Source organism: Phlebotomus papatasi, chromosome 3 (genome assembly GCF_024763615.1).
Source record: "Phlebotomus papatasi isolate M1 chromosome 3, Ppap_2.1, whole genome shotgun sequence".
NCBI lineage: Eukaryota > Metazoa > Arthropoda > Insecta > Diptera > Psychodidae > Phlebotomus > Phlebotomus papatasi.
The window spans coordinates 19,315,356-19,328,046 of NC_077224.1; the positions used below are offsets into that span (position 1 = coordinate 19,315,356).

The following is a 12,691-nucleotide window of genomic DNA, read 5'->3' on the forward strand; positions in this document are numbered from 1 at the left end:
CCCTTGTCTCCATTTGGATTAATTTGTTTCCAATAGAAGCATTTTACGCTCGCGTATTTTTCTTGTATTTAAGAAGTTTTTAAATTATATCTAAAGAATTTTCACTAAAAGTAACATTCTAGAAGAGTCAAGGAGCAAATTTATGTAATTCTCTCAATTTTCTTCAGAAAAAATGTGAACTTAATGTGTTGAATTTTCTGTCAAAGTAAAAGCGTCTGAAAATGGTTTTGAATTAGGACATTTACCCTCGCGATTTCATGAAATTTATAACAAGATGATTTTTCACATTGAGGCTATAATTCTTATGAGCAACATATATCTTGGAAACAAGCTCTTGTACTTCTCATTCCCAAAATTACTAATCGTAAATCTCCTGTTAGACCCATCAACCTTCTTATACTATCAAAAGCCTTTGACATTTTCAATTAATAGATTCCATTAATAGATAGATTTTCGATTAATCAATCTCGAATATTTCGAAAACTAGATGATGCTTTTTCTTTAAATTTTAATATGTTGTAGCTGAGTTTGAGACCTTTCCAACGGTGGGTCGCACTCCTTTTCGATGTTCCCTGACCTGAGCTATAACCAAAAATGTCTTGACCGGACCATATTTTCGGTGTTTATAAATCGATTTCGATTAAATTTTAGTATTGTATATGAGATCGAGATCTTTTTAACGATGGGTTCTGACTCTATTTATAATGTTTATGGCTCCGGCACACCTTTTAGATCAGGAAAATTTCATGAAGTCGAAATTCGAATTCCTTTCTTTCTCACATGCTTTGCATATGTCTGTCTCATTCTCTTGTACTCTTCTTCTTCTTTTAAACATCACTCCAAATGCAATTTAGCTCAATCGAATTTGGTATGCGAAAGAATGAGATAGTCATATGCAAAACAAAACATGTGAGAAAGAAAGGGATTCGAATTTCGAGTTCATGAAATTTTCCTGATCTAAAAGGTGTGCTGGAGTCATTATTAACCGATTTCAACAAACTATTTTTTCTTTTGTTGGCTTTACGCACTCGGACTATTTAAAATAGAAAAAAAACAGTGATAAGCCCAGATAAGCTTATGGTAGCTGAGATTCTTTACTGGTGACCTCGAATCGCGCCAAGCCAATTTTATCCATTTCGACCGCCGGGAACAGTTTACACGGTAAAAACTTTTGGTCACTGACCAAAATATTGGAGCAAGTTTTCCTTTTAACAAATTTTTTTGGAATCAATTTATACCTAGAGAAGATATTTGTTTGTTTCAAAATGTTTTCTTTACAGTTTTGTTACAAAATAAAGTTACAATTTTGTTACAGTTTTCTTTTGGAACCGTTTTGATACAGTGAAATTTCTACAAATTTGAGTTGATTTCGTTTTATACAAATTTGTTCCCGAAATTTGGAACAGAATTTGTTGGACTCGGCTGTTTTGTTCCCACTGTCAGGAACAAATTGGTACATTTTTTTTTTTGATAACAATATTATTCCTACATCTATAACATATTTGTTCCAAAAATTTTCGGTGTCCGTGGACGAGGTAATTTTTGGAACCAAATTGTTACTCATATGGGGAATCTTTTTGTTCCCATTGTCGGGAACAAATCCGTGTAAGTGATTTCGTCTTACAGTTAAGGTCTATACTTCAGTCGAGATGGATTTCGGTGGCGAAAGTTCATAAGGAACATCAAATAAAAATCAACTTAAGAGTGTTTTATACAGACGCGTGCATGACGAAATCATATGCGAGTGCTGGCAGTACAGGAGGAGGGTAAGGGAATCTCTAATCAAAAAAGTGAAACTATGTAGCACGAAAATTGCCACAGATTTGGCGTCCTCTTCACTTCGGTGACGGGTGACTAAGTGTGAGAGGAGAGATACGCTTTTATACTAGACGAGCTATTTATAGGAACAAATTCATTACTAATATTAAGTATCTTTTTGTTCCTCCTAGAAGGTGCAAATTTGTTTCAAAAATTATGGTGTCCGTGGACGAGCTAATTTTTGGAACAAATACGTGCCGAAAATTTTTACCATGTAGTGTCTTTTTAACCTTTGACCTTGAAAAACCGTTAATAGAGGAATGATTCAACGGTATTTCCGTATATGGACGAAATATCCGCCTGGGTGATCTCTAAAATATATCTAAAAATTAAGAAAATCGCACGACGCGTTTTCGAGCAATCCCCGTGACCCAAAGTTAGAAGAGGTCAAAAATTGAATTTTCAAATAGTCATATCTCGGGTTCTAATCGTTCTAATTATCAGAATTTGAAAAATTTAGATGTGTTGGAAAGCTCTAGTGAAGTACTACAACAAAAATTGATTTTCAATTAATCAATCTCGAATATATTTTGAAAACTATAGGCTATGCTTTTTCTTTAAATTTTGGCATGTTGTAATTGAGGTCGAGACCTTTCCAACTGTAGGTCGCAGTCCTCCCTCGATGTTCCCTGACCTGAGCTATAATGAAAAATGTCTTGAACGGACAACATTTTAGTAGATCTGTATGAAGCGACTTCAAAGAAATTTTAGTAGATAGAAATCACAAAAAAACTAACAGAAAATAATTTAAATTTAAATTGCTACGTTCTGTTTATCGAAGTTAACATAGAAAGTTCTATGTCAATGTGTTTGCGCTGTAAAATTGGCATTTTCTTCGCAGTTTTTTGAGTGTTTCGCAGGAAAAATATAAATAAAGATTCTAAATAGAAGCGCAGATTAATCATGGATAATGTACACGTCATAACGGTTAAGGGAATGAGTGTAGATGAATTTGTGGCACGGCATGCCTCCCCAAATCCAGGTAATTCTCCCCAATTTCCATCTCTGAGCCCCTCTGAAGACTTTCCTAACCTCAAATAGCATCCGCAGAAGTTTTCCAGCCTCCCACAAAATGCGTCAAAAGCGCAATGGACATCCCAGCCTGGGAGCACTCTGAGGCTTACCATGAACTCATTGGCTTCATCAACTCCGTCAGCATGGCCATCCAGGGCAAGAAAATCTCATCGGAAGTCCCCAAGACTGCAGGAGTGGACAAAGTTGTTCAACTCTTTGTGAAGCTCAATGCCCTGGTAGATGACACTCCGCCTGTGGATCAGCCTCAGCGTTTTGGGAATTCCGCCTACAGAACTTGGTACCAGAAGATGACAGATTCAGCCGAAGAGATGCTCCTGGGAATCCTTCCGGAAGACAAAAAAGGGGCTCTTCCGGAGATTCGGGCGTATTTTGTGGATTCTTTTGGGAATTCCACGAGGATTGACTATGGCACTGGCCACGAATTGGCCTTCATCTTCTTCCTGTGCTGCCTGTTCAAGGTGGGAGTGTTCGAGAGGACAGATTCCGCTGCAGTTGGGCTCCAAGTATTCGACACGTACCTGACCTTTGCCAGACGCCTGCAGATGACTTACCGGATGGAACCGGCTGGAAGTCATGGTGTCTGGAGCCTGGATGACTACCAGTTCGTCCCCTTCATCTGGGGCAGTGCCCAATTGGCCATGAACAGCCCCATTGAACCTGCACAGTTCCTCGATGAGAACGTCATAGCCAGGCACAGGAATGATTACATGTTCATCAGCTGCATCGAGTACATCCAGAAAGTGAAGACGGGCCATTTTGCTGAGCACTCCAATCAGCTCTGGAGCATCTCAGCAGTCCAGAGCTGGTCCAAGATCAATTCGGGCCTCGTCAAAATGTACCAGAAGGAAGTCCTGGCCAAATTCCCCGTGATTCAGCACGTTGTCTTCGGTTCTCTGATGTCTTTCAAGCCGGTAAAGCCCGGAACAGTGCTGTCATCCGTTCGGCTGGGCTTTGTACCGCCCTCGGGAATGTCCAGGGCCCCCATGCCCAAACTGGATCCCCCCAAGTAAGTGTGATGCTCGTGATGCTCATTATAGGAAGAGAGTTTATAAAATAAAGTGAAATGAAGTATAAATTGCTCGAAATAAAATTTATTTTTTAATTTAACGGTGACTACCCGGCCGACCACTAATTTAACATAGGAGAAGTCCTTACTGAAGTGCTATTTGTTATGACAATTGTATGGACTACATTAAGCAATTCATTGCTAATTTAAAAAAAATGTTTTTATGGTAAAATTTGGAATTCAGAACGGTTTGGAAAGTGGGACCAAGCAGTGTGGAATGTGGGACACCTCCCTCAAAACTTGATAATAAATCAATTATTTTTTCAAATTTCGATCAAAAGATTATTAATCATAATTTTGTGATTATTTGAGAAGTTAAAAACACAAAAGGCGTTACTTTGCAATTAAAGAGTGACTATAATTAGATAATACAGTAGACTCTCTCAAATTCGGGCATTTGGGACCGAAATGTCACCCGAAATAGAGAGAAATTCGGGCATGAAATTTTTTGAAATGGAAGGATTTTTTGTTTACCTGCGCATTCATATTAAATTTACTTGATCATATTAATTGTAAATTTTATTAGAGCTCCTTAATAATGCGAAATCACATCACAACTGAGACAAAGCATGGCAAATTTTAGTATATTTGCTTCATTCGATAATTACAATCGAACTTCAAAAATGTCAACAAACTCTTTTCAAATTTAATGGCGCTGACACACCTTTTCAATTGAATGAAATTCAATCGATTGAAATTTTACCTCTTAGTCTTTCAAACTTAAAATCAGATACTGTTGTCTCTTTTTGGCAAACGAAAATTGAAAATGAAATTGAAATTTCAATTTTCATTTGGCAGAAAGAGACAGCCACATCTAAATTTAAGTTTCAAAGAGTAAGAGGTAGAATTTCAATCGATTGAATTTCACTCAATTGAAAAGGTGTGCCAGCGCCATAACACTTAAAAACCCAAAGTGGCATTTTACTCCAATTTTAAGTTTGGAGCTTCATAGTAGGAATTCTATTCAATATTATGCTAAAGTGATAACACGAATGTATAGAGAATTTAATTAGTTTTCGTTTAGTAGAAAAAGTACTTGATAACTTTTCTAATATTTAAAAAAAAATGGGAAAAACCAGAAAATTGGTGTAGAATACCAAATTGGTGTAAAATTCCACCTTTTTTTATATACATTTGAATGATTTATATTACATAACCTAAAAAAATGTTAACATTTTTTGAGTGTCGTCACGATTTGAAAAAATAAAAAAAAACGTGAAAATGTTAAAATAATGGTTAAAAATTAAATAATATAAGACCAAGAATTGTTGTAGAATGGTATTGTGATGAAAAATAAGGTGGAAATTCAATTTAGGCTTTGTTTTTGTTTTTCGATTCCCACCTGTCAGTCTGCATTTGACTATCATGGTGTTCATGTGCTCTGAGTGTTGGTGTTAGTATCAGAAATCCCTCGTTGGTCGATTTATCCCAATTATCTCCATACCTGAAGAAGGAGACAAACATCTCCGAAACGTCGTGTGAAGTTACAATTGAATAAATCCAAACATAGGTCATAATCCGTGTTTTAAATCACCATCAAGTATAACTAACTGACCGTACCATTCCAAAATTATTTCAATTAAAGCTCTTAAGTAGGGTAAGTGTGCCAAATTCCGGCCAGCTTGCAATTTCGGCCACCTTTTTTGTTCCTCAAATTTCCATAAACTTTTAGATTTTACGTACTCTAGAGATCATACAATGGAAAAGAATAACAAAAAATGTAGCTTCGACAAAAGAGATGACGTGAAAAACATATTGAAAGAATTCCCGAAGGGCAAGGAACTATGAGAATGAAGATGGCCGAAATAGGGCACCAAAGCTATGTCTATATTTTTATTCATTTTAAAATGTATTAAGAATGGCTTTAGAGTAAATAAAGACGATAAACTCTTTACAAGGTTCCAAGCAACACTCTTACAAAAGAAAGAATTAAAAAAATCAATTTGTATATAAAATATTACATTTCAAACTTTAGACTTTGACGCTTGCATGCAAGTATGCCGAAATTTGGCACACTTACCCTATGTAAAAATATAATATTTGGACTGCATTTTCCAAATATTTTAAAATTTTAGTCCTTGGAACTTGGCACCTAATTTTTGGAAACGTCTTTTTGAAATTAACTTACTTTTCGGTAGTCGCGATTTCTTAGAGTAGAATAATCCAACGTCAAAAAAAAAAACAAATTATTTCCTATTAGACGCTGAGTTAAACTAACTTGAACGAAGGATTTTTTGTTGCTTTGATAACAATTTCTTTTGCAAGACGAAATATGGCACAAAATACTCCGAAAATCATATTCTTGTATTAAATTTTCCCAAAAACTCAATAAGTCCTCAAGTTCAAGTACGGGTTTAACTCATCTACTAACAGAAAATAATTGGTTTTTGGGGTCAGATGAATCTAGTCTAAGTAATCGTTACTAAAGAAAAGTGAGTTTTTTTTTCAATATTCGTTTCCGACAATCAGGTCCTAACAGCCGAATTTTTTTTTAATAAAATGTCAAAAAATATAGTTTAAATGTTATGCTTTTATATGCCTAGGAGCTTGAATTAAATAGCATTTTTATTATGTTGAGAAAAAAGTTAGAAAATATGCTATTTTCAGCCTTTTTCACCCCCATAGCCCCTCAACAGATCAAAGTTCAAAGTGAATGTACGACCCCATGCATTATAATTACATACACTTAAATTTCACCTCTAACTACTCCATCTGATGGCTTTATATAAACTTTCGGAGTCGTTGGTGCTTTTTTTTTAAACAAATCCCCCCAAGAAACTTGAGGTCCATCAGGTCAAGTTTCTAAGATATCTTAAGGCCTCTACACATTGGGAGCAATTTTCATTAAAAAAATGCTTTTTTGAAGGAAATTTTCTGCAATTCTATAGGTGGAAACGTTAAAATTCTGTCAAAAATGCAATTTTTGACAAAAACTCTTCCCAATGTGTATAAGCCATTGAGGAGAAGATTTAAAAAAAAAATTGGTAAAAACATTTTGAGAAACTTGCTTTCTTCTCAATAAAATATTATATGATAAATTGTTAGTGCTGAAAAAAACGCTTAACTTTTTTTAATTTTTGTATGTAGTACAGTACGGGCAACAGCCTTGCCCTGCCCTCCCTCTATTGGGCTTTTAATTATTTTCGAGTTTCTATTTTTGTATTGACACTGTACAAATGAGCAGTAAAACATCAAATTTGAGAAGTGACTAAATTATTTATAACTTTAAAAGCAGTAGAATTTTCATGAAAGTTTCGATCTCTATGAACTGAAAAATTAGGCCCATTTTTGGAAAGATTTGGATTTTTTTACTGATCAAATTTAATTTTTTTATTTTGCTGAACACATTTTTTTTACTTTTAATTTGTTTTTGAATTTTTTGACACTCCCCGTGTAAACAGACGGAATTCCCACGGGAATTCCCATGAGATTTTCCATTCCGGATGGGAATTCCGGATGGAAATTCCCATATTGAACTGTCAAATTTTTACCATCTGCTCTATGCGCCTCTGGTGGACTTCAAGCGCAACACAAAAATGCTCCGAAGATTTGAATTTCAAATTTTGTTTTTTCCGAATATAAATAACGGAATGTGTATTTAGAAGATATTTTACGTACTTTATTTTATTAAAGTGGCTTTATTATACCACAAGGATATTAGTAATATTATCTATTAATACATTTCATGGAAAATCTTTTAAAATTTCTCGAGAAATGATTAGAAACGTTGTTATAGCGTAAATATCTTGTCAAAAACCCCCAATTAAAGTGGATAAATCAACGACAGGCTTTGGATATCTTTGCTGATAGGACCTATTGATTAATTTTCGTTTAATTGTAGTGCTGATAATTTAAAATTTTATAAAGTGTTGGAAGAAAATGTATAAAATATCCCTGGGTGACCAAGCAGTCAATTCATTCGGAACAGAGATGTTTACAAAAATTAGTTAATTGTATAATAATTGAATACAAATTGTTTTAAAAAACAAGAAGACTGTAAAATATTTTAAAATTTTATTTCCAAAAAAAAGTAAACAATAAAAAATATTAAAGTAATATTTTATATCCGAAAAGGCAGTTTATATGGTTTCTGGCTATAATTTTCATCAGTGAACTTCGATAGTTCTTACTATTCTTTGTATTTCCTTATCTACATTATTATATTCTTTACATTTTTTAATAATGGGATTTATTGAAAAAGATAAATTTTGAATCTGCCTTTCCAATCATTTAAACCTCTTCTGAAATGTTATTGATGAATATTTAATTTAATCCAGAAACACTAATCCTTTCAAAATTATTATAGTATTATTAGGGTAAGTGCTCATAATTTTGGGCAGTTTCTAATTTTGGACACTTTGAGGATAACATTGGACACTAAAAATAAATTGATTAAAATGATGGATTTTTATTCCAATATTTGATGAAAAATGAATTCTATCTAAATATTTGTTCTTTTTGGAAGATTTTGACACTAAATACGTTAAATTTTGAATATGATTTGAGTTGAAATTGCTTTGTTGAAAATTCAGTGTGAGCAATTGCTTACGAGAAATATGACAGAACTTCGTGGCTTACTTCAGTCTTATTTAGTTTTGGTGAAGTACTAACAAAGTTTCTTCGCTGTTTTTGAGTGGTATTATTGAATATTCATTGAATATTGTGTTGATTCACGTTACAGATGATTTGTACATTTGATCTGAAGTGAGATTTGCCTTGTGAATTATATTTTTCGTGTGAAAAATGGGAAATTTTTTAAGATATTCACCAGTAAGGTGATGATTCTTATTTTGGACAGGTGTTTTTCTCACGAAATTTCGTGAAGTTTTAACTTTTGTGATGACTAGGTTGGACAAATGCCTGGAGAAACAAAGGAGCATCATCTCTACGAAAGAGATGCAGTGAGAAATGCCTTGAAAGGCTCCCGGAAAGGTCAGGGAATGAGCGAATCCGCACGTACTTGGAGTACCGAAGTCAACTCACTTTAATGAATGATATGGAAAGTTTCCGGACTTCTGTGACATTCTACGTTTCCCTTACATGAACAGGAAGAGGACTTTGGTAAGATTGGTTCATAAAATGAAGAACAATGGGCATCCTGTTGAGGCGGATTATCTGTCCAAATTTACAGACAAGTTGTAAAAATTAATAACCAAGTTGTCCAAAATAAGAGTCAAATTCACCTCTACATATCAATTCATTTTTAAACGTATTAAAACTAATTTTAGTAAAAATGAGATGATAAATAGCTTGCCAAGTTTCTAAACAATCCTTCTGAAAAGAGAGTAACAAAAAAAGTCAATTAGTATTGAAAATATCGCACTTCAAACTTGGGATATCGATGCTTATATGCAGACTGTCCAAAATTATGAGCACTTCCCCTATTCGATTTCAAATTTGCTTTTAAAATCAATGTTTTGATCACTACAGGAGATTTTACATGTTTTTTCATATATTATTTGCTTAAAAACACTCCAAATTAAATTTTCGGAATTCTCCGGAAGCAAAAAGCTATCTCGAGCGAGATAGCTTTTTTCCATTTTAGAAAATTGAATATTTCACCCTCCAACGGAAAATTTCCATTTGAAATTCAAAATATTTCAAGACATTCGGGCAGTTTCGTGCACTTTTGCAGAGGGCGCTTGTATAGCAAATTTACCATTTGCTCGTGGGAATTTCCACGGGAATTCCCACGAGCAAATGGTAAATTTGCTATACAAGCGCCCTCTGCAAAAGTGCACGAAACTGCCCGAATGTCTTGAAATATTTTGAATTTCAAATGGAAATTTTCCGTTGGAGGGTGAAATATTCAATTTTCTAAAATGGAAAAAAGCTATCTCCCTCGAGATAGCTTTTTGCTTCCGGAGAATTCCGAAAATTTAATTTGGAGTGTTTTTAAGCAAATAATATATGAAAAAACATGTAAAATCTCCTGTAGTGATCAAAACATTGATTTTAAAAGCAAATTTGAAATCGAATAATAATACTATAATAATTTTGAAAGGATTAGTGTTTCTGGATTAAATTAAATATTCATCAATAACATTTCAGAAGAGGTTTAAATGATTGGAAAGGCAGATTCAAAATTTATCTTTTTCAAAAAATCCCATTATTAAAAAATGTAAAGAATATAATAATGTAGATAAGGAAATACAAAGAATAGTAAGAACGGTAAGAACTATCGAAGTTCACTGATGAAAATTATAGCCAGAAACCATATAAACTGCCTTTTCGGATATAAAATATTACTTCAATATTTTTTATTGTTTACTTTTTTTGGAAATAAAATTTTAAAATATTTTACAGTCTTCTTGTTTTTTAAAACAATTTGTATTCAATTATTATACATTTAACTAATTTTTGTAAACATCTCTGTTCCGAATGAATTGACTGCTTGGTCACCCAGGGATATTTTATACATTTTCTTCCAACACTTTATAAAATTTTAAATTATCAGCACTACAATTAAACGAAAATTAATCAATAGGTCCTATCAGCAAAGATATCCAAAGCCTGTCGTTGATTTATCCACTTTAATTGGGGGTTTTTGACAAGATATTTACGCTATAACAACGTTTCTAATCATTTCTCGAGAAATTTTAAAAGATTTTCCATGAAATGTATTAATAGATAATATTACTAATATCCTTGTGGTATAATAAAGCCACTTTAATAAAATAAAGTACGTAAAATATCTTCTAAATACACATTCCGTTATTTATATTCGGAAAAAACAAAATTTGAAATTCAAATCTTCGGAGCATTTTTGTGTTGCGCTTGAAGTCCACCAGAGGCGCATAGAGCGGATGGTAAAAATTTGACAGTTCAATATGGGAATTTCCATCCGGAATTCCCATCCGGAATGGAAAATCTCATGGGAATTCCTGTGGGAATTCCGTCTGTTTACACGGTCCTAGGGAGGGCAGCTACCCCCCTGCCCCTAGCTGGGTACGCCCATGATTATGGCGTTAGGGCGAAAAATAATTGCAGAATTTTCGCGTTTACTTCCATGGAGTCTTGGTCGGAAAGATATCAGAAAATATACTCGGAATATTCAAAGGAAATTTTGAATCAATTTCCAGGAAATGCTCTCACATATGTTGCAAGAAAATTCCTCGGACTTTTTTTTCTAGGAAATCCACGCGAAAAAATTCTGATAACTCCGCAGAATTCGAAGCGGAATATTAGAGTTTATTTCCACGGAAACTCTCGCGGAAAAATAGAAGATAAATTCCAGGGAATTTTCTATTACTGTGAAACTTTGCGGCCAATTGGCTACAGGGATTTGTGTCTTTGAGTTACTTAATATTTGAAGTTTTTCTATTTATTGATAAAGAAGTGGACTTGGCCTGCAAAAATAAGTTTAAATTTACCTAAAGCATAAATATTTTTCACATTAAAAAATTAAAGAGAAAATCGCATTAATTTTTCGCATTAATGCTATAAATCAATTTATATCAAATTTTGCGGGCCAAGTCTACCTTTTTATCAACAAATAGCTCAAATTTTAAATATAAAACGATTCAAACACACAAATTACACATTTGGACTCTCACCAGCGACAATTAATGTGAATCATATTAAAATTATAATGTGCAAGTGTGATAACACAGTTACAGGTTTATAGGAAAAACAATATTCAGTTACTACTAGTACGAGTAGTAAATCTTTTATTACTGGGTTATTTCGACTGGTCAGCTGGGTTTCCGGGAGTTATTTGTTGGATCAATCGCAGTTGGCGCTGGTGTCGGATTGTCAGAGAAAAACAAAGTGAGCAGGAAATTTTTATTTGGCCAAAAACTTGGAAAATCTTCAGTAAAATGTCCTATTTTGGACTGGACAAGGTGTCCAAGTTGTTCAGGATTATCCAGCAGAATGGTGGCATCCGGGCGAGTCTGTACAAACTCTACAGGTAAGCAAATTCACAATTATGTAACACCTAACCAAACAAAAGTCCATTGTTTTGATGCGCAAAAATGGCTAATCCTGGGTTTTCTGGGTCTTTTCCTGGCTCCCAGGATGGATGACTTGAAGGAGGGACGCCTTGTCGGTGTGGACAAGTATGGCAACAAATACTTTGAGAATCCCTATTTCTTCTACGGAAGAAATCGCTGGGTAGAGTATTCCCCTTCCTTTGGCCTAGAATACGACGGATCCCAAATCCCAGCTGAATGGTTCGGCTGGATGCACTACAAGGTGACTTTACTGCGCCTTGAATAATATCTCAGGCCATTTAGTAACAATTCCCTGATCATTTTTAGACGGACTTGCCGCCAGATCGCGATGGTTCCCGGCCAAAGTACAAATGGATGGTAGATCATTCTGAGAATATGTCCGGAACTCCGGGACAGTACATGCCCTACACCACAACTCGACCCAAAATTGAGGCATGGGACCCGAAGAAGCAGTAGTGTCCAAAATGGAATTGTTAGGTAATGCCTTCCCGACTTCTTTTTTGTTATTTAGAGAACAATAAAAAAAAAACTCCCTGAAAAAAAAACCAATTCCGGAGAGTCTTAAATGCCAATCCAGCTGCCCCTAACCCACCAAGAGGGGACGATTGAATACCTGAGAAGTAGATAACTGGTCAAATTCCATGCTCCACTGATTCAGATGAATTGCTTCTTGAGGCAAAACAATCCAATTGAGAATTTCAGGAATTTATGCATTTCCTGCAAACTGGAATTTTCAAATATTCCCCACAAACTTCAAAATCAATCGAGAAATTCCAATGAAGCTGGGCTGGGGGATTAAAAGCTGAAATGGGCTGAA

General features: G+C 34.4%; 2 protein-coding genes across 3 annotated transcripts; both read left to right on the top strand.

Annotated features, from left to right (window-relative positions):
• The first annotated feature begins 2,621 nt into the window (after positions 1 to 2,621).
• LOC129806826 (serine/threonine-protein phosphatase 2A activator) lies at positions 2,622 to 3,943 on the top strand. Of its 2 annotated transcripts, none has more exons than XM_055855610.1 (2): positions 2,622 to 2,800; positions 2,860 to 3,943. In XM_055855610.1, exons 1-2 carry the CDS (start codon positions 2,722 to 2,724, stop codon positions 3,861 to 3,863), a joined length of 1,083 nt encoding a protein of 360 aa, XP_055711585.1. In that variant the 5' UTR covers positions 2,622 to 2,721; the 3' UTR covers positions 3,864 to 3,943. The 2 variants fall into 2 exon arrangements, with proteins under 2 accessions (XP_055711585.1, XP_055711586.1); XM_055855611.1 differs by having other exon boundaries at positions 2,869 to 3,943.
• A 7,696-nt stretch (positions 3,944 to 11,639) lies between these two features.
• Positions 11,640 to 12,423, top strand: LOC129806831 (probable NADH dehydrogenase [ubiquinone] 1 alpha subcomplex subunit 12). Its single transcript, XM_055855616.1, has 3 exons — positions 11,640 to 11,831; positions 11,938 to 12,115; positions 12,181 to 12,423. Exons 1-3 carry the CDS (start codon positions 11,740 to 11,742, stop codon positions 12,328 to 12,330), a joined length of 420 nt encoding a protein of 139 aa, XP_055711591.1. The 5' UTR covers positions 11,640 to 11,739; the 3' UTR covers positions 12,331 to 12,423.
• Positions 12,424 to 12,691: the final 268 nt, after the last annotated feature.